General features: G+C 51.6%; 1 protein-coding gene across 1 annotated transcript in view; it reads right to left on the bottom strand.

Moving 5' to 3' along the window:
• Positions 1–1,117: 1,117 nt before the first annotated feature.
• LOC136296091 (hydrocephalus-inducing protein homolog) overlaps positions 1,118–24,821 on the bottom strand; it is a 72,457-nt gene continuing 48,753 nt past the window's right edge. Inside the window, exons 37-68 of the mRNA XM_066194914.1 lie at positions 23,637–23,761; positions 23,196–23,360; positions 22,691–22,895; positions 22,094–22,235; positions 20,814–20,850; positions 20,685–20,777; positions 20,163–20,612; positions 19,505–19,663; positions 18,889–19,076; positions 18,532–18,714; positions 18,171–18,290; positions 16,770–16,929; positions 16,492–16,664; positions 16,127–16,325; positions 15,343–15,442; positions 14,685–14,784; positions 14,024–14,192; positions 13,498–13,736; positions 13,112–13,184; positions 12,277–12,481; positions 11,660–11,892; positions 10,923–11,074; positions 9,788–9,980; positions 9,118–9,226; positions 8,286–8,537; positions 7,796–7,938; positions 7,228–7,449; positions 5,351–5,511; positions 4,743–4,843; positions 3,999–4,160; positions 3,455–3,677; positions 1,118–2,667 (exon numbers count right to left, since the gene is read on the bottom strand). Of these exons, the coding sequence (XP_066051011.1) occupies positions 2,505–2,667; positions 3,455–3,677; positions 3,999–4,160; positions 4,743–4,843; positions 5,351–5,511; positions 7,228–7,449; positions 7,796–7,938; positions 8,286–8,537; positions 9,118–9,226; positions 9,788–9,980; positions 10,923–11,074; positions 11,660–11,892; positions 12,277–12,481; positions 13,112–13,184; positions 13,498–13,736; positions 14,024–14,192; positions 14,685–14,784; positions 15,343–15,442; positions 16,127–16,325; positions 16,492–16,664; positions 16,770–16,929; positions 18,171–18,290; positions 18,532–18,714; positions 18,889–19,076; positions 19,505–19,663; positions 20,163–20,612; positions 20,685–20,777; positions 20,814–20,850; positions 22,094–22,235; positions 22,691–22,895; positions 23,196–23,360; positions 23,637–23,761 (5,399 nt within the window). The 3' untranslated portion in view covers positions 1,118–2,504. The remainder of the gene's footprint in view (positions 2,668–3,454; positions 3,678–3,998; positions 4,161–4,742; positions 4,844–5,350; positions 5,512–7,227; positions 7,450–7,795; positions 7,939–8,285; positions 8,538–9,117; positions 9,227–9,787; positions 9,981–10,922; positions 11,075–11,659; positions 11,893–12,276; positions 12,482–13,111; positions 13,185–13,497; positions 13,737–14,023; positions 14,193–14,684; positions 14,785–15,342; positions 15,443–16,126; positions 16,326–16,491; positions 16,665–16,769; positions 16,930–18,170; positions 18,291–18,531; positions 18,715–18,888; positions 19,077–19,504; positions 19,664–20,162; positions 20,613–20,684; positions 20,778–20,813; positions 20,851–22,093; positions 22,236–22,690; positions 22,896–23,195; positions 23,361–23,636; positions 23,762–24,821) is intronic.

Genomic DNA, 24,821 nt, shown 5'->3' with positions numbered 1-24,821 from the left:
CAGGGGAAGAATGACCTCCCTGCTCCTGCTGGCCACACCATTCCTGATCCAGGCCAGGAGCCATTGGCCTTCCTGGCCACCTGGGCACACTGCTGGCTCATGTTCAGCTGCTGTCACCAGCACCCCCAGGTCCCTTTCTGCCTGGGCACTGTCCAGTCACGGTGTCCCCAGTCTGTAGCGCTGCAGGGGGTTGATGTGGCAAACGTGCAGGACTTGGCACTTGGACTCGTTAAACTTCATGTCATTGGACTCTGCCCATCCATCCAGCCTGTCCAGGTCCCTCTGAAGAGCCCTCCTATCCTCCAGCAGATCGACATACACTCCCAGCTTGGTGTCATCTGCCAATTTACGGTCCCCTCCCTTCTCATCCTACCTGCTTTTTAATCACTTCTTCAACCCCACCCCTCTTCCAGCTCACAGCAACACTCCAGAACAAATCCAAACAATCCAAACAACAACACACAGAACCAACAACTTTCATTCTTTAATGTAATTACCTTTTGGCTTCAGCAAAATATCATCTCATCTCTCACAATCCACCCTTTCCTTTTATTATCCTTTTTTGCCAAAGCCCTTGATTTACTCATCCGGTCCGCTCAGCATAAACTGACTCCTTTTGCAAAGTAGTTATAAATAAGATTAATCAGTCTTTTATTAGGTCAGTGTTAAATTCAATCTATTTAAAAGTTCCTGAGTTGTCAGTTCACGTTGCTGTCCATAGTTCCTCCAGCTCAAGAGAAGTAAGTTGTAGATGGACTTGTGTGCAGTGCCTCCCATCAGTTCCACGGATGCTTGGATGAAGCAAACCTCAGATCGGAACTGTGGCAACAAAGATTGCCTTCCTCGGTGTCCATACCCGCTTCCTAAGTTCTGTGCACTAGAACAGCACGCTGTGGGGACATAGAGGTGAAGTGCAGAAGCCGTGACACTCCATCCAGCAATTTCCAGAGTCTTAGAACGTAATTTCCTATTTTTCTTTTGTCAAGGTCTGGTATGACTTATATTCCCAATGCTCAACACCCAAGGGATTGCAGCAAAAGTCTCTCTGGTGGCAAACACAGAGGTCAGTCCGATCTTGCCCTTGACTGTTTACTATGAAATCATCTTTTGAAGATTAACTTTAAAGGGTCACTTCCTTGTACCACTGTCCAAGTTTGGAGAGGAGCTTCTACTGGTCCTTTGACTTGAGAGGCGTGAGACCACTCCTGTTCTGCAGTCCTGAACACTGTTTCAGTTGTTAAAAGTACCTGAAAAGGACCTTCCCGTGCTGGTGTAAAGGTAAAGAAGCAAATCTCCTGGTTTTACCTGGTGTATATGAAAATCTAGAGGTGACGTTGAGGGTAACAACCCTTTTCTTCCAAGACCCATGAGAGAAAGTTTAATTGCCTGCAAATCATTTCTGAGATATAAGTCATTAGTTTCAGCCAACCCCTCCTCCCTTCCCACCTGAGGTAACCCAAATAACGTTTCATATGGAGAAACTCCTATGTCCTTTCTTGGAGCAGTTCTGATCCGTAATAATGCTAATCTGCTTTCAAGCATTAATTTGGTACTTTGGTTCTTAAGGATAGCATTCAATCTCTCCACACATCCAGAGCTTTGAGGGTGCTACAGGGTATGACATTTCCAATTTATGTCTAATACAACACATACAGAATGAAAAATTTTTGAAGGAAAGTGTGTTTCCTTATCTGAGTCCATTCTTTCAATTATCGCATATCTGGGAATGATTTGTTCTAAAAGCTTCTTGGCCACTTTGGAGGTAGGAAAGGCTTCTACCCAGTGGGTGAGGTGATCAGCTATTACCAGAAGGTATTTCCATCTCTGTATTTTGGGCAACTCGGTGTAATCTACTGGCATATTTTGAAAGGGCCTAAGGGCTAGGGCTCTTCCCTCACTAAGGTGTTTTCTCATCTCTTTCTTATTTATCTTTTATCAAATCAAGCATTGTTCAGTCACTATTTGGCTATTGTATAGACTGCCTCACAGCAGCAGCAAGTTCTTAAGAACTGATCACACAGTGCTTGAGCTCTGCAGTGCATCCCGTGCTGCAGCTTAATTAAAATTTCTCCAGTAATTGCTTTATTTATTATTGGGCTCCCTTCCCTGCCTGGCTGTGACTGGAACGACACCAAAGAGAAAGTGTCTGCAGCAAGAGAAGGCTGTGGTTGGGTAACTGGTTCTGTTTGTTGTTGCTGCTGGTGTTGTTTGTTTCCCTTGTTATACATACTAGAAAAGAACTGTTCCTCTTTTCCCCGTATCTTTGCATGAAAGCCCCTTAATTCCAAAATTATAACAATTTGGAGGGAAGGGGGTCAAATTCTCCATTCCAGAGAGGCCCCAGACACCTGTCTTTCCAACCAAGACAAGCTGACAATTAACCATGTATTGCTAATTGTTTAATAACAATTAGTTAACAATTAGTAGAGACCATCAGCAGCTGCAGCAGCAGCAGACACAACGTTGGCAGCTCCTGCCAGATGCTCCAGCTGACGCAAATGCTGTCACTCAGGTGGTAAGTTCCAGTGCAACTGCTTCTGGGGTCTCTGTCCTTTCTCTTCCTGCCGTAACGCAGAGCGTTTTGGTTTATCACGACTCTTCTGCTCCCGGGCTCTGCCTTTCACAATCACCCGCACCTTCTTCTGAGTCGCCTCCAGGTTAGGGATCCTAGGAAGAAAGGGCCCGGTATCAGCCAGACGAGCATTTCCAGCACGCCACTTTTCTGTCTCCATGCAGAGCACACAGTGTTGTGTCCTCTCTCTGTGCAAGCAGCAAGCAGCAAATTAAACAACTGTTCTCGCTGCATGGAGGCTGCAGAGGTGCAAGGGCAGGGACAGGAGCAGTTAAGTGCCTGGGGACCAAATGCAACACACAGGATTCCATGTAGAGAAGCAGCCCTTGCTTGTCCCAAAAGAAGCAGAGCTCGGTCCAGGGTGCTCCCTGCGTCTCTTGTTACAGATTTTGCAACCCTCCAGGAGCTTCCTATTTCATTCAAGGTCTTTTCCCAGTGTCTCCCTACCAAGGCCAGAGGATCTTTCTGTGCTCCTGTGGGTGTGTGTGTCTGCTGCCTCTCTGGGATTGCCTGTCTCCAAGCCCCCCATCCCAGTCACAGGGACTGAAGGGAGGGTGTTAGGGGATGAACCAGGCTGCGCTGGGTGATGCCCAGCAACAGGACAAGAGGCAACGGGCAGAACCTGAACAGGAAACTCCACCTGAAGCCCAGGAAGAACTTCTTTCCTGTGCAGGTTGCCCAGAGAGGGTGTGGAGCGTCCCTCACTGGAATTACTCCAGAGCCCTCTGGACACAACCCTGTGCCATGTGCTCTGGGATGACCCTGCTTCAGCAGGGAAGCGGGAGCAGATGACCCACTGTGATCCCTTCCAACCCGCCCCAGCCAGTGATTCAGTGATACCCGTCAGCAGCATGAGTTGCCAAGCGTGTAGACGTTTCCCACCTGCACAGCATGGTGGCCGTAAACTTCCCCACGCTCTTCGGAGAGAACAGGACGTGAAAGGTCTGCTTCTCGCCAGGAGCGATGGTGCCGTGGTAGGGGTTGATGGAGAACACTGGCAGGTCATGGAGGGCATCTGGGAGGATTTCCAGGGAGGAACTGACGCGCTGCAGAGGGAGGTGCTTTTGCTTTGAGTGGTGTGGCTTCTTGGAGCGGTCCTGCTGCTGCTGAGAGAGGTGCCGTTCCTTGGAGCTGCGCCGCTTCTGGGAACTCTTCTTCTGCTTCGAATCCAGCTGCTGCTCCTCAGAAAGCTGCTCCTCCTCAGAAAGCTGCTCCTCAGAAAGCTGATCCTCCTCAGAAAGCCGCTCCTCAGAAGCCTGCTCCTCCTCATAAAGCTTCGTCATGTCATTAGGGTCTATCTCCGGAAACTCTGCCTCGTCCTCATAAAACGGCTCCTCAGAAAACTCCTCCTCCTCCTCCTGGTCTGTGTAAAGGCACTCCTCCTCAGAAAGCCGCTGCTCCTCAGGCTGCTGCTGCTCCTCGGAATCCTCCTGCTGCTGCTGCTGCTGCTCAGAATCCTGCTGCTCGGCAAGCTGCTGCAGCTGCCACAGCTCAGAAGGATGGATCTCAAAAGGATGGTCCTGCTCCCACCAGAAACGACTCACCAGCTTCTTCTGATGCCTTACAGTAGCAGAAGACAGGAAGCGCCCTGCAGAGAGGAGGAAGAGGACACCTTTCAAAGACAAAACCCTGTGTTGCCAGCAACTCTGCCTCCTGCTGCAGGTAGGTGGAAGAGAGCTGGGATGCACTTGGAGCATCTCTGGCCAAGTACTTTCAGCAGGAAATAGAGCGTCTGGGAGCAGGGTCCCTGCCTGCAGCACACACTCCCGTGCCAGAGCAGGAGAGCTGGTTTTAGACAATGACTTTGCATTTGCCCTGGAATGGGGAACTGCACACGGACAGGGGCTGTAGGGCAGCTCACGCATTACACCATTGTTTTTCCCAGTCTCAGACTTCTCTCAGAGATGACCTGATGTCCCCTTCCCAGCCCTGACCCAGGCACGTGGCTTTCCCCAGAGTCTGCCTCAGCTCCTTTGCAGAGCACAAGTGGCAGAGCGAGAACAAAAGGGGCTGAAAGGCAGAGGGGGGCAAGGAGAAAACTCCAGCTGCAGCTGGGAAGATGCTGATGAAAGTGGATGTGTGGACAAGGATGAAAAAGCAAGTCATGTTTTGGAGTGAAGTGGCAGGGTGTTCTCCCCAGGCCCTCAGCTACCGAGTGAAATGCCCTTACGCATCAGAGTGGTTGAGTATGGCTTCTTCACTGCTTCACTATCTGCAGCTTCCTCCCAGGAGTATTCCAGGGCTACCTTCCCTGTGTTGTGCATCCTGAAACTGAAAAGCAAGGAGGAGGAATAAAAAAAAAGGTCCAATAAATATAAAGCAAATAGTACAGTAACATGGCCTGATGGACTCCTGGTATCAATTTCTCCTGAGGAGCATCTTCTTCCCCAGGCAACCCTGCCACGTTCCGCTGTCCTGGGTGGCCCAGAAATGTATTTCCAAGTCTGGAAGTTTAAGAGGAAAGGGCCAACATGGTGCCCAGGACATTGAAGCTGAGGGGCTTACTCTGGACTTTAGGTTTTGGTTTGACTGCAAACTTATTCTTGAGCAGATGAGGACAGGTGACAGGCAGTGAAAGCAAACCCACGGCTGTCCTCAGCAGAAGGGTGTGGCAGCACTGAACCTGTCCTGACCACCACCTCCTGCTTGGCTTTGCGTGCACGTGAATGGGCCTGTGCTGGTTTTGGCTGGGGTAGAGTTCTGGGAAGCAGGCACTGGGTCAGCCCTGGGCAAAGGCAGCTCCCGCTCACAGGGCCCTGCCTGGCCTCCAGCACTCACGTGGCTCTCCTTGTCTGGAAGGGCAAGGTATCCTTGAGCTGGACCACAGTCGTGTTCAGTTTTAACTGGCTGTAGGCAACAACGGCGCTGAGGTACAGCTCGGCCTCCTGGCTGCTGTCCTCCAGCACAGCGTGAGCTGGTTCTGGGACTCTCTTGACCACCTGCAAACAGAGGAGGGAGGAATCACTGAGCAGAGCCCACAAAGTCAGGCTGAGAAGGGAGTCTTTTGGCCTCCGGGATCAGCCTCATAGAGGGACTGGAAAGGACCGTTCACTTTCACTTCCCTGCAAAGATGACAAAATAGAGACTGCTCTGCTACGGTAGTTGTTTCTACCCACTGATCAAAGCAGTCACTACTACAGCTGTTAATATACCCATGGCAACTTGTGGAGTCCCTCGTGCCATTAAAGGAATTTCCAACTGCCCTGCCCTGGAAAAGCTAGGATTAAAAATACCCCAGGTGTAAAAAAAGGCTTCTCCCCCGTGGCTCCTTGCAAACATTGTGCAATTTGCTCTTGGGGTTTTGCAAGTCCATCACTCCTCCCATGGTATCCCCTCTCCCTGTTTCCCCATTGGCTATGGGGCCTGGTGTCCTGTTCCTCTCTTCCCTACGGTCACTTGCCCTCTGCCCTGTCCCCGGGACCACCCATGAACATGAGACCCTACAGAACCGAGGAAAACCACATGGCCACTCTCTTTCTGGCCTCTGATTCACCTTCAGCACACGGAATAAACACTTGCTGGAAATTTATCTGGGGCTGGGAGCCTTCTGCCTCTCTTGCTGAGCTAGCCTGGTAACGTGGGTGGTTATGTGAGCTTGAATTGCTGCCTGAATACTTCTCAAGCAGTTTCTCTACGGAGAGGCTGACTGGGATTTAGAAAGGCTCTAAGTGCACTAAAAGGACGCACTGCTACAGAGACTATAGCTGCGTTCCAGTGCCTGCACATCAACCTTGTAGAGGGACTGGCTTTTTTCCTGGTCCCCTATAAATACAGCAGGTCTCAAAATTAGGGTTAAGTTCCCCTGCTGGAGCTTTGTGGATGGAGAACCCAAAGACTGAAGAGTTCTGGAAAGCACCTTTTTCTTCTTGTCTTAGGAGAAAGTGCTCTCCACATGTCACGTGTGGAGCAACAACCACACTGCAGGGAGCTGGCAACGGGCATTTTGGGATGGGAAAGATCTCACTAGGAAAGTCTCCAACTGCAGATGTTCTGATAGAAAAGAGGATGGTTTAGAGGCCTTAAAATGGTCCAGGAACTCAGAAAGAACCTTCAGCCAAGACGAGTGTGTTTGGCAATAATGACAATAAAAGCAAGAGCATCTGGAGATGATCCTTCTCCAGACTCCTCCATACTGTCATACAGTGCCTGGGCTACTCCATGCTGAGATATCCCACACAATACAGAGATCACAACTAAAAACTCTGGTATCCATGCAGACAAAACTTGGAGTTCACCAGCACGTGCAGGAGAAGTATACTTCTCTCCACTTCCATAGAAGAGACAGAGTGCAGCAGACTTAACTCCTTGTTGGTGAAAAGGCACCAAATCAGATGAAGAGATTTCAAACACCATAAAAGGGGATAAAATCATGAAACATTGTCTCCCATTCAACACGGGCTGCAACCCTTGTGCTTGTTGTGGCACAGACTCGTAGTTTGTGTTGGCTAAAGGTCTCTTGTCAAAAGGCCTCCCCCTCTCACGTGAGTGTGTCCGGTCACTGTGCATCCACCTCTCCCCTAGAATGCACTGCTGGTGAACCTCACGGCTGTCCAACGTCCAGAGCAAGCAGGAGCTGCTCAGCCAGCAGTGATGGGGGTTACCGTGGCTCTTTTTGTAGAAGCTGGGTTGTCTTTTTTTGCCATTTTGCTTCTCACCTTCCTTTTTCCAGGCCACCTGGCTGCCGGCTCTTCCCTGGTGGTTTGATTCCATGTGACAATGCGCATTTTGTTGTCGCAGTCCTGAACCTCCCCTCCTGGCAGCTCAGAGTTGATCTCGGTCACCTTACATTTCACAAGGTGCCTCCTGAAGGTGGCTGGGACATCTGATTTCAAGGTCACTGTGATGTCCTTGGCACAGCCAGGATGGAGATGTCCCACCTAGGGAGAATCAGGGAGTCAAAACCAAACTGGAAGCACTGCCAAGGGCAGGACTGCCAGCAAAAGGGACTGATGTGGTGAGCAGCTGTGCCAGGAATCTGCGCGTCGGAGTGGATTTATGTCAAGTTTGATAGACAAAAGTATGAACGGAAGGTGCCACCTCCCATAACATGAAGCCTTTTCTGCAAGGCTGGCAGCCATTGCCAAGCCAGGGACTTGGCATCTCGGCATCTCCTACGTGGCACTGGAATGGGCTGACACTGGTACGTGAGGACTGCCTGCCAGCTCCTGGGAACACCAGGGCAGGGCTTGAGCAATGGGGAAAGGCAGAGCCGTCCACGCTCACCTTGGGAGAGAACTGGAATGGTGCGTTTGCCTCCCACTCAAAGCGCATGACCTTCGTACAGGTGTGGTTGGTGATGGTGAAGGTCCTGTTGCAGGGCTCTCCAACAGAACAGTCCCCAAACTGGATGTGATTCGCTCGGACAGCTGTTGAGGAGGAGAACAAGGCAACCTCAGCATGCAGGGAGCTCCATCCACCCCCCTTCACGTGCACAGACACCTGTATGTTCAATGCTTTCTTGCTCCAAGCCTTCCTCCCTCTGGAAGGGAGTTTCCCAGGCGGCTCCCCAGCCCACCACTTTCAGGGAAACACCCTGACACACCCCTAAGCCAGCCACATGAAGCACAGCACACACTGCTCTGCAGGCATGGCTGCCACGCCCACAGGCCACCAAGTCCAGTGGGTGACAGCCCAGGCCTGGCTAGAGAGAGGACACACATGATCAGACATTTCCCTCTTCCTTGCTCCACCTTGGCAGCCTCTCCTCTCTTACCATCAATGATGTCTTTCTTCAGAATGCTCTCAGCATTCCGCTCCTGTGTATCTTCCTCCAGTCCGTCGAGGGTGAATTCATCCTGGTGGCCTTCACCCACCAGCTCTATTAGGGTCTTGTTAGAGTATTTGTCCCCCACTAAGGCACGAATCCTCCCTTCCAGTCGTTGAGCCAGGGTGGGTTTGAAAATGACATCGAACTCTGTCGATTCCCCAGGATGCAGAAGCAGGAAAGGCTTTGGGGGCTTGCTCTCTGCACAGCAACGGAAATCAGAGTTAAGTGATACAGCGGTACAGAGGAAATATTTCCATAGGCTGTTTGAGGAATGAGAGGTTGAAATCAGCTGCCTCCTAAGCACGGGTTCTACCCCCAGTGGTTCCAGACCCTCTTCCTGTGTTCACAAGACTGCCACCTCCAGACACATCACCGCTTAAGCAGCTTAACCTCAGGTTGATGCCCAGCCCGCATTCCATCTGCTTCCAGCCAGCTCCAGCCGTATGGAAAGCGGAGCCAGAGAGTGCTTTTGGCTTCTGCAGGTTGTCTGTGTGCTCAAGGGCTGTGTCCATTCAGGCTGGTGCCTTCCCTCAAGCAGCAAATACCTCAGAGGGTCCACTGAGGTAGTGACAGTCCCGCACAACTCAACCCACCTTGTCTAGAGGAGCCAAAGAACTTCTTACAACTTGCTAGGAGAAAGTCCCCAAGAAAAGCTTGGGGGACAGAGAGCCCAAGGAAAGAAACTGTGTCTAACATCTGGCTGCTGCTCAGAGAAGCCAAGAGCAGGGCACACGTTTTCCCTCTGTGCAGGATCACACTTCATGGTTAATGAATTTACCGTGTACAGCAGAGTCGTCTTCCGCATCTTCAATGTAGAATCTCTCAAGTGTGGAGCTCCTGCCTTTCAAGAGGAACGCTCCGTGCTCATCCTCCAGGTGTAACATGAACTGAGAAAAGGGAGCACAGAGCACATTGACACTGGTGTGAGCACAGGGTGGGAACACAGGGACTGACCCTGCAGTGCTGCTGGTCCCGCATGGGAACCCAGCACCTCTCCCACTACAAACAGCACTTAGCACAAAAGTTAAGTCAAACCAGCTGGGAAAAAAGAGCGCTCAGAGGCATTTGGATGGACCTGACACAGAATCAAACAGGACAGAAAGTAATGAGCAGAATGTAATCAAGCCACAACTAAGTTTACTTAAAATGCAGTAAGCTGGGATCAAAAACAATCTAATGGAGCTGGAAAATCACCCCATGTCCATGAGAACAAAAGGTGACCTGAGAGATGGGGGGAAATACTGCACCACCTTTCCTGTGTTCAACTTAAAGAAGAAAGGCTAGAGGCACAATTTTCAAGAACTCCCTTCTTGGAGAACACATGTCAGTCACTTGCTTAAAAAGAATTTCTGACACCTCTTCCCAGGTCTGCCGTGTTTTTTGGGACCCTTCCCCTGTGCCACAAGCACTTGTTCCCAAACCAGACCATTCCTTGAGCAGGTCCTCACCTTGACAGGTATTATGCCCTTGTTTTGGATGACCAGGGGGAGCATCTCTGACTCCCCCAGCCGGAGCCTCTTGAAGCACAGCACGGAATTTCCCCTCCTGCTGCAAGCACTTGGGCACACGACTGTCAGCTGCGGCTCATGCCCCTTCCCGCTGATGGTGAAGGTCAGGATTTGAGGTTTAAAGTTTGCAGGGCTGCAGGAGAGGCACAGAAACAATTTCAGCTGGCACTAACCCATTTCTCACTGGGCGAGTGAGGCAGCAAGGGCCACCCACAGTGTTTTCCCTGCCTGAGGCTCCTGAACCACACAACGCAGCCCCCACCAGGCTCTTCCCAATCCACTCAGGGCCATTCACAAGAGGACTCTGTTCCAAAGCGCCCTCCACAATAACAATTCAAAATAATTTCAGTTAATTGAATCGTGCCCTCCAGGAGGTAAATAATGAGGCACCAGATGAGACATGGCAAATCTCCTGGATGCAGTGAGATGAGACACATGCAACAAGCAAAAGCACAGCATGAAAGCAGTACAAAAGCAAGTAGGCAAAAATAAATCATTGTCACCATCAGTAAAGATCATTTCCAAGCAGAGTAAGAAAGCAATTGCATATTAGCAATTAGACTTCTCTTGCTCCAATTCAGCCACTAAAAGGTTGAGGAAGGGCAGGTCAAAGCTGCAGTACACAGGTCCCAGGGCAGAGGAACTGTGCTTCTCTTTCATACCAGCTCCAGTCCCTTACATAAAATAGCTTAATGAATACCAGGGAATCACAGTGATCAGAGGAGCACTTAATTTTACAGGTACACAGGAAATTGTGACTGCTGACCTGCTGGCACAGGAACTGTTTCATCTAAGCCTTTGTCCCTGGAAATCCCCAAGTCAGCTGCAGCACATCTCAGTAACTTTCAGCTGGCTACCTAATATTTCCCTGTCTTCATAATTCCTCATAAAGGATAAACCATCAGTCTCATTTTTTGGCTTTCTCTAACAGTTACTGCCTCCCAGATCATCTCATGCCAAGTACTCTGCCTATGGCTACTGAAAGCATTAGAGCTAACATAACAGGAGGCCTGTGCCTGCCCAGTGGAGAGGGAGCTATCACTGAAGCCTTCCCCAGTATTTCACAGTCAGTTACCCTTCTGGGATGACAAGGGAAGCCTTGAAAGTGCAGTCGTAGGTCTGCTCATCTGGTGGGGTGAAGGTCACCGTAGCAACAGCACAGGATGAGCCCTGAATGGACATCTTGACCGGATGCAACTTGAAAACGTTGTTGACAGGGCTTTCATCCTTGGGGGAACGCAGAGAGCAGTGTTAGGAGAAAAGACCTTTCAACACGACACAGTTTTATTCATAAATGCATTACTGAGAACAGCCCCAGGCAGTGTGTCCTCCTCCCTGTTTCCCTGGGCAGGCTCCCTCCCTCCCAGGGAACGCTGACCTTGTGCTAAAGCATTCTGTGTTTTGAGCCCTGGCCGCTGCCCCAGCATACACGGGAGGTGGGCACTGCTTGGAAAACCCTGCAAATAACCTGGAACTGGCCTTCAAAGTGAAGGAAAAGCCAGGGAGCCTGAGGAAATGCCTCCTTTGAGCCCTGGCATGTCAGTTCATAACAGCCCCTCTCTGAGTGTGCTTCCAGGAGAGGTTCAGAAGGATTCACTTCTCCCACCGAAGACCCAGAGGTGTGAGCCAGAACCTTGCCCGAGACATGCAAAACTCAACACAACTCTTCCCTGGCTCTGCTGCTCTCTCCTGCAGTTTGACCTGCACTGAGCTAGACTAGTCTGGGCCCCAGGAAGCAATGCATCTGGAGAACAGAACGGACTCTCACACTGCCTTTAGAGGGACACCATCACCTTGGCCTCCTGTTCTTACCTTTCCACACAGGGGTCTGATGGAGAGCACCACATCACATGGCAGGCTGCTTGCATTGTAGATACTGAAATGAGCTTCAGCTTCTTGCGCAACCAGAACCTTGTTGAAGATGAATTTGTTCTCGTCTCTGATGAACAAGCCCACGCCTTCCACTGACCGCAGCTTGCGGCTGAGGTCAGTGCTGCGGCAGATCGGGTACTTCTCAAAGATTGACAGGACATCCTCAACGAGTCCTGTGGATAGACCAGAGGGATGAGCATGGAGGAGAAGCCTCGCTGATGAATTTATCTGGACCCTGCTGGCCTCTCAGGAGGCTTTTCCTCTCAGTCACCCTTTCTGCCCTGGGTGACTGCTAAACCCAGCCTTGGGTGGGGGAGCTGGCTTTGAGGATGGAGCTCAGTCAACCTCGGTCTTAGAGAGCGCTGCTTTCCTTTTATGCTTCCATGCATCCCTCTCAGCCTGGGAAGGATGAGTCTGCTGGTGGACTTGAAGAGGGCTGGAACCTCTGAGGATTCTAAGGTGGGACACCAAGGCTGGCGTGCCTCTCTACCCAAGCAGCAAGTTTAGGTGCTGATCAGCAGCAGGTGTGACCAAGGGAACCTGTGGGCAGTACGTACCTGGGAGGCAGGACTCGGCAGTCAGGGTAAAGGGAATGCCAAGGGGATTGTCCCTGGGGTCTCTGCCCGTGATGTCAATGTAGAGCTGCTCCTCACACGTCCCCTCCTGCCCTGCCAGGCATTCCACTGTGATCTTCTGCTGGCCCCACGGACTGATGGAGCCGGAGCAAGGGGACACCGTGAACATGCCAAGACTGAGGGGACCCTGCAGAAAAAGTTCCAGGAGAGGCTGATGGCTAACAGCTGTGCCTTGAGCACCCCAGCAAAGAGTGTGTCCCGCCTTGGCCTCCAGCTGGGCCCAAGCACCCCAGTCCCAGGGCAGGGAAGGATGACTCCATGGCCCAAGGGCAGCCCCAGGCTGAGACCAACCAGCCAAGAGGAGCTGCAAGCCTGTCCCAAATAGCAGAGAGAAAGGAGTTTGAGTGTAAAGAATGAAGGTGGTAGCTGTGATCCTTCAGCCTCCAGAGGTAACACAGGAGAGCAGAAATAGCTGTGAGAAAGGACAGGAGAAAGGTAGATGACTTGGAAGAAGAAAAAGCAATGTTTGCTGAGCTCTGCAGACTGGGAGTTCACTGAGGCGTGTTTTTGCTTCTGTGGTGTTCACAGACATATGCTGGCTAGCAGCTACCAAACACAGGACCTGCTCCCCCCTGTTGATCCCACAAGTCCAGGTCAGAGCCAAAGTACAGGAGTGTCAGTGGGATTGAGCAGATCCTGGGTTCCATCCTGTAGACCATGTCCCGCCCTATAGCCATGAGCCCCCAGCCAGGGCACAGCAGCATCTTCTCACATCCCTCTGCAGCAGCAGCACTGTTGGGGAGCAGGAGTCACCCACCTGTGTCAAGGAGCTCGATTTCCTTTCCGAGGACTCCTCTGCAGCTGATGGAGCAGATTCCTCTTGCATTGAACTGAGAGGAGAAAGCAGAGGTATCTGTCATGCTGAGCTCCCCTGCCTTTCTCTGAGGCCAAAGCTGGCCTTCCTCCACATGGAAGGAAGCCTTCCTGCTCCTGATGGCTCCCAGAGTGCAGCACCCATTGCTGGACAGGAGCTCTATCACCAGCTTTGTACTACACCTGGGGACACTGCGGTGTTTTTTTGCTCCCTCTCCCCAAGCCAGGGATGCAAACGGATGACAGCCCAGGTCTCCTGGCTGCCTGCCACATACCAGCCATGGGCTGGTGCCTCCTCAGACAGGAAAGGTGGTGCAGGGCTTCTCGTACCTTTGGCTTTCCCATGCAGATGCATCCTCGGGTGCTTGGTGGATGTAGAATTCGAAGCTGAGCATGCCTTTGTTCTCCAGAATGACAGTCTGGGTCTTCTTGGTGCCCTCGAGCATGGCACCGAAGTCGATGGGTGAGGCGGGCTCAATGCTGTACTTGCTGTACACAGCTCTCGCCGACACCCTCAGTGGGATCTCGGCAACAGTCTGGCCTCCTTCCCCTGAGCTGCCGTCTATCACCTGTGTCCACAGGAAGGGGTGGTAAACACAGCAAAGAGGCCAGCCTCTACCCCAGTCCCCAGTCTCCACCCCAGGCCTCCATCAGTTTACCCCTCCCTGTTTAAGCACCGCCTCCAGAGTCAGATGCTCAGCTCCACTTAAGAAGCCTCCCAAATGGTTTTGAAAGACTTTGTTTGTGTACGTAGGAGAGAGGATTCTCCAGTTAAAGCACTCCTTCCATTCGACACCTATCCCGTTTACACTCCCAAAATGTCGAGTGGTAACACAGCCTGGCCCAAGCAGCTCACCTGGCAGTACAGGATGGGTTTGTTCTTGAGGAAGATTTCACTTGTGGGGTGGAAGAGCATCTCAATATTCACACCAGGCTGGGAGGCAGTCAGCACGCCTGACCGAGGCTCAACGCTGAAGTGGGATGCCAAGTCTTGCATGCTGGCACCTGCACCCTTCAGCGTGAAGCTGGGGAGAAAGGGAAGGAATGGAGATCTCTGCAGTTAAAAGTACAGGCACCACCAGCACGGCCAGGACTTTGCATAGGACCAGAAAAAAAACAAGAAAAAGGGAGAGTTCAGCTCTGCTCAGAGAATCCTGGATCTTGACAGAGAGTGCAGACAATCACAAGGTTAAGGCATGAAACCTTGACACCAAAATTTTTCATTCACTTCTTTACAGAGTCTCAGAAAGAGAAAGGAAGTGACCATCAAAGAAAAGCAATGAATGTCATCATTTCAGTGGCTGAAATTTTTGGGGCTCTCCTTTGGGTTCATGCTGAGCTGTGAAGAATTGCTGGTTTGTGGCTGGATTCTCTAGTAAAATAGTTGAGATTAGAGAGTCCAGGTTTTGTATTTCCCATGAGGTAGCCAGCATGAAAACAGGTTCTAGCCATTGACAGAGGGAGAATGCAGGCCTGGGAATCTGAAGAAATGCTCACTACCAGGCAGCTGGACTCACCTGTACTCAATGTCATATACCCCTTTGTTCTTTAGACTCAGGACTTTCTTCACCTTATCCAGGACATTAATGGTTCCAAATTCCAAGCTTCCATCTGGACCTGCAGAAAACACGCAGAGCCAGGTCAGAAATGGTATTTGTCAGCTGCAGAACATGCCAGGTCACAAACTACGTGGAGGTCTTGACACAAAACCCTTTCCAGCAAGTTTCCCTTCTTGACAGTATTTTCCAGCTATTTGTCTGCCCTTTCTCTTCTTACTCAAAATATCTGCAGGATTAGTAGCTAAGGAAATTACTTTATATGCTGTGCTGAGCCCGTGGGAGTTGCCAACTGCCTGTTCACATCACTGTTGTTTCAAAGCCCCCAAATCCAATCTGCACATGAAGCTGCACACTTCAAAGTTCAGAGGGGAGAAACTTAAGGCTGTCAATGCCCTGACAATGCATTATTCCACACCACTTGCAGGGTATGTGCTTCATGTGTCCATGCCATCCTTGCATGCTATCCCATCCCATCCCATCCCATCCCATCCCATCCCATCCCATCCCATCCCATCCCATCCCATCCCATCCCATCCCATCCCATGCGCTTTGGTCGCCCGCCCCCCAAGGTAATGCAGTGCACCTGGACTGCTTTGTTTGGGAGGCGTCCACTGACCTTCAGGCATGTCGATCCTCAGAGAAACATCATAGACCTTTGCAGAGATTTTGATGTTTTCAGCCTGAACAATCCCCAGGATGTTTTCTGTGTCTGAAACCTGGGGCAGCAAGAAACAAACACTGTTCAGATCATTCTTTTGGTAGACAGCCTCTAAGTCCTTGTCTCTGCTGGCTGCTTCCCCTATGGCCTCCCAGGCTTCACAAGCGTCGGTGGACTCCCAAGCTTTGCTAACCTGTTCACCTCATGGGCTGCCCCAGTGGGATTCAGCTGCAGTAAAAAACCCTATCAGCCCAACTCTGCACTCCTACAGCAGGGAATGATGCTGCTAAAGCATCCTTGAGAGGCACAGGGATGTAAGAACAACCACAAGAAGTGTGAGGTGTCTCAGAGCAGGTGCCATTGACAACCCTCTGCCACCACCTAGCACTCTCTCGGAAATGCAGCCCCTAAAGCATGGGGAACAAAATCCCAGGGGGAGAGTTTGTTGCACCATGCAGAAGGTTCAGGCAAAGTCCAGGAGGAATGTAGAGATCACGCTGCAGTCCGTACAACCAAACAACAACCTTCAGCCGTTGACAGGGACAAGGTGGTTGTGGTACAGGCTCAGGATGCAGCGTCTGGTTATCTGGGGGGATGTGGATGCACTGCACGTTCTGGCAAACGCTGTGTAGAGGCAGAATTTGGGGTCACAGCACCCTTGTGTCTGTCAGGTGCAGCTCTTCCCGACTCTGTCCCTAAGAGCGCACGGCTGCTCTGCCAGGCAGGGCACAGTCCCTCTCACCTCAAGTCGCAGGATCTTTTTAATGCTGCCAATCTGCCTGGCCTTGAAATTCAGTGTCACTTCAAATTCTGAGCGGGGAGCAATGATGCCTCTATCTTGTGACACAGAGAAGTCCTCAACAAGGTCATCCAGCCCACGCAGCTGCCAGGCCATGGGCAGTAGGGTGTCGTTTTTCAGGACCAAGGTCCTGCTGTCAGTCCTGCAGAGACAGGAAGGCACCTGGCATCAGATGCTGGATGGTCACACCAGCCTCACCACTGAATGCAGCTCCATCCACGGCCCTTGGAGCAGCTCCATGCCCTGGAAACCAGAGTCAAAGGTTTTCTCTTTGTCACCAGTCTTGGAGTGCTTGTGGGATGACTGACCTGTGCAGACGGAGCTTGTCAAAGGACAGCTCCAGGGGGCTGACGTCCAGCTTCACGTGCACCCCGTGGCAGCACAGGCTGAAGACCACTGGCTCCGGGTTCTTCGCAATGCAGCAGATCAATCTGTCTTCCAGGAAGCCAGGGGAACTGGGGTATGCCCAAATGGTCAGCTCCTGCACCCAGCCCCACAGAAAGAAATAGAAAGAGCACTGCGTGTGAGCAGGAGGAGCAGCCCCTGGGCACTTCTGCGGTGCCTGCTCTACCTGCCCTTCACCTACCCGCTTCTCCGCTGGCCTCAGGGTCATGCTGGGAGGGTCCAAAAGGAATGTATCTGATTTCATGTCCTTCTCAAAGGTGAACTGGACCTCTACGTCCATGGGGGAGTTGTTGAGGATGTTTATAGTCTCCTTGTTGCTGTGACTGTTCTGGGCCTTGTACCTGTCCACAAAAGGGGAAAAGGCTGCAGAGGAAACTGTTGCCTGTGCCGCACATGGAGGAAAGCACCGTGGGCACCCAAGGAAGCGGTGCTGGGAGATCCTGCTCTAACAAACAAGTGAGGGAAATGGATCCCAGTCAGGGGCATGAGCATGTGCTCATCCTTGCCTTACTTTGGTGCCTTTCCCTGTACCCGGTGCCTCCACCCCAGAAGCCTGATGATGCTCAGGCCACTTCAAGGGTTTTTAATACAATGTACATTCAAAGGTGCCTAGAAAAATAACAGGAGACCAGGCGCATGGGTTCTTTCCCCTTCTTTCTTTCCCTGCATGGTATAAAGAAAAGCTTTTGGAAAAAGAGTTTAGCTGATCTCTTTCATAGAAGTCATGCAACTGCTTTGGATTTCATGGGTTAGCTCAAAGTCTGAGAAAGAAATATAAAGCATCAATTCCCAAGAGGAATGCCAAAAGATAAAAAATAACCCTTCTCTCAGGTGTGGAAATGACTTTGGAGTGAAAGGGTTAAAGAGGCAAACAGAAATCCCAGATCATCCATCAACCTGTCTAAAGATTGTCTGTATTTTAAACTATTTCGATTTCATTTCCTTGGGTTGTCAAAATTGACCTAGTCTTCCAGAGATCCCATGGGGACAAGAATTTAATGTTAAATATTATTTTTTAAGAAGTGACCGTAGAAGTAGAAATATGCAATAGCTTCAATGACAACGTGTTTAGGTGGACTTCATCCAGCAGTGAGGATGCAATGTCATTACAGGAAGATGTAATTCCTGCTCTACGCTCCCCCTGACACCCATTGGCAGGTCAGCCATAAAATCTTACTAATAATTACAGATTAATGAAAGGTTTGAAAAACTGTCCACGGAATAATTGCTCAATCAGGCTACCTGCAGAGCTCAAAGCACTTCAAAAACCACCAGAAAGTTCATTTTCTTAAGGGCTGAACTGGGATGTAGAGGGGGACAGGAGTTGCCCCCAGGTCACCTTTGGACTGGCAGCAGCATGTGGCTCTGGCCACCGAGGCAGCCACCAAGGCACCCACTGGGTAGGCAGAGCAGCTCCTCCAAGGCTCACGTGCCCCTTATCTGCTCAAGTTCACACACCCGTGGCCCTGCAAACCCGTGTCTCCCAGGACTCTGGCCGGGACTGCCCTGGATTGTGCCACCAGGACAGCATGGCTCTCCAAGCGTGTCCAGGAAAGTACAAGGCCCAGCAGGGAGCACATACCACTCTCTTGATTTCCCACACAGCAGCGGTCCAAAGTGGAATTGCTTTGTGCTCTCAACGTATTCTTTGAAGATGATTTCATCTGCCTCCATGGTCTTCCTCCACTGTGGAAACACCAGCCTGGGCAGAGAAAGCGGAGAAGGAGGAGCTATGAGATGCTCCAAATAGGAAATGTAGTCAGAAAACCATACCCCTTCCTGGTGGCTGAGGTACCACCTGCCTTCCCAGCTCCCAGCACAGGAAGGAAGAGATGCTGGACGACCTCAGGCAGCACGATGTGCCCAGGCCAGAAGCCCCAAGGGGCAGCCCTGCTGTGAGTTCAGGGGCAGCAGCGTGGGAGGCTGCCGGGGGCCAGCCTTACCGTGGGTCCTGGCTGATGCTGGGGTACAGGCCGGTGACACTGCAGGGCAGCTCGTACTGGCGCTTTGTGCCCACCAGCTCAAACCTCAGTGTCTGCTCAAACTTCCATGGCTTTTGGGTGGAGAAGTGGACCTTCAGTTCCACCTCACCGTGGGCAGGCACTATCCACCGGTACCGTTTCAGCCTGGCAATTAAAGAGGAGGCTTCAGACATTGCTAAGGAGCAAATCAAACGAGGAGGGTGCGCTCGCCATCCCATGGAGGCACTGGCACAGGGTCGCTGTGGAGCTGGGGACGATGGACCTTGTTTGGCAAGAGGGCCAAGAAGCAGAGGCATCACCTCCCCCCGTGCAGCTCACCTGAGGAATTCTGTGGGGATTGAGGCACTTTTCAGTGTACTTTTGGGTCTGGTTGTGGAGGAATCCCGGAGATGTTCTGTTCTCTGTGTGGAGACCTGGCTGTCCTTTAGAGAGCTGTCTCTGCTGGCCTCTTTATCCGTCTTTGGTTGGCCTTCAGCAGAACTTCCCTTCACATCTCGGGCCTTGGCCTAAGGGGAGAGAGAAAAGGGAGAGAGAGGTGAGCCCTGAGACATCCCCATCCTGGAAAGCAAAAATGGAGTTTTTTAACCAATGGAAGAACGAATAAATAAGTCCACATGCCCATGGACTTGGTCTTCCTTATTGGTGTTTGTTTTGCCTGGGACCCCCCTTCTCAGACTCAGGACTGTCTCCTCAAGGGGAGTTGCTGGTTCGAAGTGATCTCCCTCCCACTTGTCTTACAGAACTGCTCTGTCCCCAGCAGAGCTGTCTCTTTTTTCCCATACCTGACAGAAAGGAGACCTGCTGACACATGGCCCCACCACATCTTCACTCCCTCTCCACAACGATCCTTCTCCATCCAACCTGTCCCCCATGCCCTCATCTAGCCTGCCCTCTGCCCTGGCACCTTCAGTGCCAGCACCACTGGAGCACCCACCAGATCATCTTCCATAGCAGCACCTCCCGGTGCCTCAATGGTGAAGAGCTCCACGTGCTCTGCGGAGCCCAAGCGCTCCTCTGGGTAGTTGACTACGGAGAGGACAAACGCAGGGGGCAGCGGAGGCCCCTCAGGATGCAGTCCCAGATGTCTCAGCATCTAAAACAGAAGAGAAAAATCTTGTTTATACTTCTGTCACCTTCATCCTCACAATTCCTTCTTTAAAGGCACCGAGCTTTTGGCAATGGGGTTTTTGATTTACAAAATCATGAAGTACAAATGCTTTGTTATGCCCAGTGGGGTGAGCAGGCTCCAGAGCAGAGGCAAGAGCTACAAGCAGGACCAGCAGAGAAATCTCTCCTGAGTGTCTCAGCTGAAAAAACAATGACCATGAGCTGCCCTGTCCCGGGACCGTTTATAATGATTTCCAGGCTGGGAAACTCTGAACAGATGGGATACTTGTACACAGAGCACTTCCACTTTCTGCCCATCTGAGGGATGGTGATGACCTCCCCATCCACACAGATACTTACAGAGTCATTATGGAACATCATCAGGCGCCTGGAAAAGGCTCTGTGCCATTATCCCCTGGGAGGACACAATGCTCCAGGGCCCAAGACCACGGCAAGCTCAAGATCTGAGCCTTGCAGGGTTTTACCTCGTCTTCCGTTGGCAGCCTCCCACTGCTCAGGATCTCTGTAAACATGGCCTTTGGATCTGTGAACTGGATGTCCAGGCACGGCACCCCGACTCTGACTGCCTCTCCTGCAACTTGGCCTTGAGTCTTCAGCCGAGGTGACTGAGGATGGCTTTGGCGTCTGTGTTTTTGTGCGGGCTTCTTCTTCTCCACTTTCTCCTGAGGCTTACTGGTCTCCTGACCTTTGTTTTCAGCTGAAGGCAGTGCCTTGTTTCCATTTTTCATCACAGGTAACTCCACGGTACCCTGAACCCTGTCCCAGTAGGAGAAAACCTGTGCGACGTTCTGCTGTGAAAACTCATGGATCTGAAACCTCAGGATCAAGTTCTTCTCCATCTCAGCTGGGTCCTCTGAGATTTCTGTTTCTTCCTGCTCTGGGGCTTTGGTTTCCTCCTGCTCTGGGGCTTTGGCCTCTCCCTTCTTTGGGGCTTTGGCTTCTCCCTTCTCAGGGGTTTTCCTTTTCTTCCTCTCTGGGGCTTTGGCTTCCTTCGTCTCTGGGGCTTTGGTTTTCCCCTTCTCTGGTTTTGTAGGCTGCTTGCCCTTCTTCTGCTTTTCTTTCTCCTTCCGCCTCTCTTCCTCCTTCTGTCTCTCTTCCTCCTCTAAGGCTTTTGCCTCCTCCTCAAGCTTTTGAGCCAGCAGCTGCTGCTCCCTTCAGGAAACAAAAGAGAAAACATTGCTAAGAGTCACCACCAGAAACCTGGGCTCGCTAGTCCTGGCTGGCCCTGCACTTTATTCCTTGACCCTGAGGCCAGGCAGAACTGCAAGACCATTTCTGTGAATTTTCCTCAACCCACAGAGGCCTGGAACATCCCAAGGGAGGGGAATGGTGGAAGGGGACCTCCAGGACCCGCTGAACCTAAGCCTTGCCATCATAAGGTCTTAACTGTGCAACCTCCCTCTTAAGGCACACCCAAACACCTCTAGCCCACTTGCCAAAGGCTGAGCCACCAGCTCTCTGCACAGATGCCTGAGAACTCCCTTCGTCTCTTGATTTCCCAGTTTAAACCAGATCACAACCTGCTAACATCTCCTTATCCCTTCTGCCATTCTTTCTCGACTCAATCAGCCCCCTCCTCCCTGGGCACAGCCTGCTCCTTAATGAGAATAATCCTATCAGTCAGAAAGCAAAGGCTGCAGGAACTCCTCTCCTGCAAGACAGGCTCTTGTCAGCCAGGTTTCCAGCTGGAACCCAGCTGTGACCAAGGCAAACTGGTGTTCTCTGCCATGGAAACAATTGGAAGCAGCCTTGTCCATCTCCTCCGCATGAAATCAACTTCAGCCTGGGCTGAAAGAAGTCCTGATACACAGGCTTGCTTTAAGCAGCCTCCCCTCCCAGTTCCACACTTTTCCTATGTGTCCTGAGCTGGGCTGCCTTCTTTGAGCTTCTCCTGTGCTTGTCTCCTGCTGCAGCTGAAGGGGTGCCTAAAGGACACGAGCTTTCATGGGTGGTGTCCCAACATAAGGATCCCTGGCACATCAGCATTGCAAGGACTTCAACTGTAGCAGCACCAGGACCCAAACCAAGGGTTTGTCTGTGCCCCCCACCTGCCCATACCACAATCCCACTGTTTTGGTGAAGAAGGGAGATGATGAAGAAGGTGTGAATCAACATCATGGACTTAAAGACACTTCTACAGGCAGTGCCAAGGCAAGCCCAGAGCCCAGCTCCCTGCAGGCAGCATCTAAGCTGGGAGGGCTCACCATGGAGAAGAAGATGTTCTATCTCAGCAGAAGAAGGTCCTTCCTCCCTTGGGAGCCAGGCAGCTAAGAGTGGCCATCCCTGTGTTGCTTCTGGCCTTTGCTATCAAACACGTCTGAGCTCAGAGTCCTTGGAGCAGGGAAACCCTCCGGGGACACTACCCCGAGCAGGAACCCGTGGAAGGCTTACTCACCTCTCCCTCCGCATATGGTTCAATTCCTGTATTATTTTATCCACGGCAGCTTTCTCCTCCTCAGGGAGGGCGTCATACTCTTCCTCATCCATTCTCAAGGCACGTTCTCTGTTCCTCTGAAGAGCTTCTTCCCGCTGCAGTTCTTTAGCACAAACCAGAGCAGAAACCATGAGTGACAGCAAGCACAGCTGGGTGCTTTGGGTCAGCTGCAAGGACTCACAGCTTTTCCCAACCCAGCCTATCACACCAGGAGACATTGGGGAGCTCATATCCCTGCTCCAAAACTCAGACAATCCCCCAAACTACGGCCAGGCAGTGAGTTCCTGCGCTTTTCCTGGCTTAAGTGCACCAGGGCTGAGGACAGTTGTTTGTCACTGAGCTACAAGAGCTTGAACTTGTGCCCAAGCTTTAACGTTAGAGATTAAGGTGTCTTAAAGCCTCCAGTCTCCTGCAACTCTGAGATGAGTGTGGTTACAGAGGCAGAAGGTGGAAAGATGAATAAAAACACTTCTTACAAGCTCTGCTGCAAACCCAGACACACAGAGATAAGTCTGAGGGCTTGAGAGAGAAGATTTGAGAGGGACAGACATATCTCACCTTCCCTCTGTCTTTCATCCTCCTTCCTCTGTGTTTCAGCTTCCTTCTTGGCTTTCCAAGAAGCATAATCCCGATGCATGTGCACCACGTAGATATAATGGCGATTCTTGACAGCTGTGAGTACACAGAGCAGAGAAGATTCCAGGCTTCTTGCAAAGAGGCTCTCCAAGCCATCAAAGACCACTCCCTTGTAGCAATCTTCGTGCTGCAAATACAGGGAAGAGTAAGTCAGCCATTGCACACAGGGGGCTCACAGCTGGACAGTAAACCCAGATGTCACAGGGCACCAGCTGTCCTTGTTCCAGGTGCATTAGCTAAGAGCAGCTTGTGTCTGTCGTTAGGCTCTGCCAACTAAGGGCATCTGCAGCTTCCCCCAAGGTTCCCTGCACACAGGCCAGGATCCTCCAAGAGCATGTACAGACCTCCTCCTCCTCCTCCTCTCCGAGTTGTACCTCACTGCCTGTTCTCCGGAGCAGGAATGTCTCCTTTTCCCCACCCCACATACCTTCAGCCTCTCACAGAGGATCTCCACCAGCAGGTCCTCGGGCAGCACACAGCTCAGGCAGTTCAGCTCTTCCCCACAACTGCTGGTGATGTTCAGCTGCTGCGGTGCAGGAGCAGTGGAAACTGTGAACTGTAATGTGGACCATTGTAAGGAAAATACACCCCGCTGGAAAGCCCTGAACAACTCCCACTGCTGGGCTTGCAGCTGGGGTTCCTCACTAGTGGAGACTAGAACAACCCTGCAGTGCAGGCTGGGGGCTCCAGGGGATGGTCCTGGAGGACCCATCCCCTGGCCAGCAGAGACCCAAGCCTGCAAACTCCTGGTGCAATGGATCCACATACCAGGCCCTGGCTGGCACAGAGCCTCCACTGTAAGCAGCCCCTGCCCATCTCACAGACAATGCAAAGGTCCCAGGCACCAACCCAGGCAGATCGTGTTTACCTCGGGTGTGCTGGCTGGCTCCGTCTTCTTTTGTGCTGGTGCGCTCTTGCCTTTGGAATTCTTGTTCGTTTTCTCCTGGGAGGCTTGCCTTCTCTTGGCCGGAATGGCGTGCTGACGCTTTTTAGCTGCATAGGGGACACATGGTTCAGGAGGGCTTTGAAAAGCAAGTAGGCACCTTTCACCACAATGGGCACAGCCTTGGACCCTGGAAGGAACCTGGCACTTCTTCCCCAGTCTGCTGGGCACTGGCAACACTCAGAAGCAGCTCCCTCCCTGCTTCTCTTACCAGCACGCTATCCCATCCTTGATTTTAAAGCCAGCACTACGTCCCTCCTAACAACTGTGCATGCAGGTGACACTGCTTGCACAGGAGTTCCCCATGGATCAAGCCAAGGATTTGTCCTCCAGGACCATTGTTTCCATACACTGCACCCATCCTGCATTCTCATGTGGAGACTTGCAGCCCTGCCCCGCTTGCACCAGCCGTCTCTGCTGAAGCTAAATGCTCCTTGTGGGAAAACCCTGCTGGGACACAGACTCCTTTTCCTTCCGCCAGCTCCCAACCCAGCCAGCTTCAAAAGTGAGCAATGCAAAACTTCCCCCTGCACTGTGGCAGGTCTGGCCTCACCCTGCAGAGCTCAGGCTACCAGCTGCCCAGTAAGCTTCCTAAAAGTCTCTGGTCTCACATGGAGAACAGCCCAACATACACGAGCTGTGTAACCTGACAGTGAGCACAGGTAAATCTCGGGAGACAAGAGCTCATTTGGAGCACGTCTCTGATTGGAAATTCCTCTGGGAGGCTGTCCTTCCCTTCCTCTTGTTCGCAAGGTTACACTCATAGCCAGTCCTCTTGTGCGTAACGAGCCACTTCAGAAGGCTTTTTCCTTGGTAAAGTGGGCAGCAGTTCTGCCTGCTGCCCACGAGAAGCAAGCTTGATTCAGCTTTGAGGAAATAGAAAATATTTGGGAAAGAGACGGGCATGCTTCACCACCCTTAGAAAAATGAACATGTGCCAAGCATGGCAAGCAAAGGGGGATGTCAAAGAATCCCCGACTGAGCCCTTAAAATTGATTTTTTATTTTTTTAAGACCAGCCAGAGATGCACTTCACCCATGTTCCCTAAGAGACCCAAGGACTGAAAAACTGCTGCTCTGAGTGAGCAGAAGTGGACAGTCATGGTGGGTT

This window comes from Chamaea fasciata, unplaced genomic scaffold, assembly GCF_029207755.1.
Source record: "Chamaea fasciata isolate MVZ Bird 193981 ecotype frontalis unplaced genomic scaffold, bChaFas1.0.hap1 SCAF_12, whole genome shotgun sequence".
NCBI lineage: Eukaryota > Metazoa > Chordata > Aves > Passeriformes > Sylviidae > Chamaea > Chamaea fasciata.
This window is presented reverse-complemented; position numbering and strand designations above follow the sequence as displayed.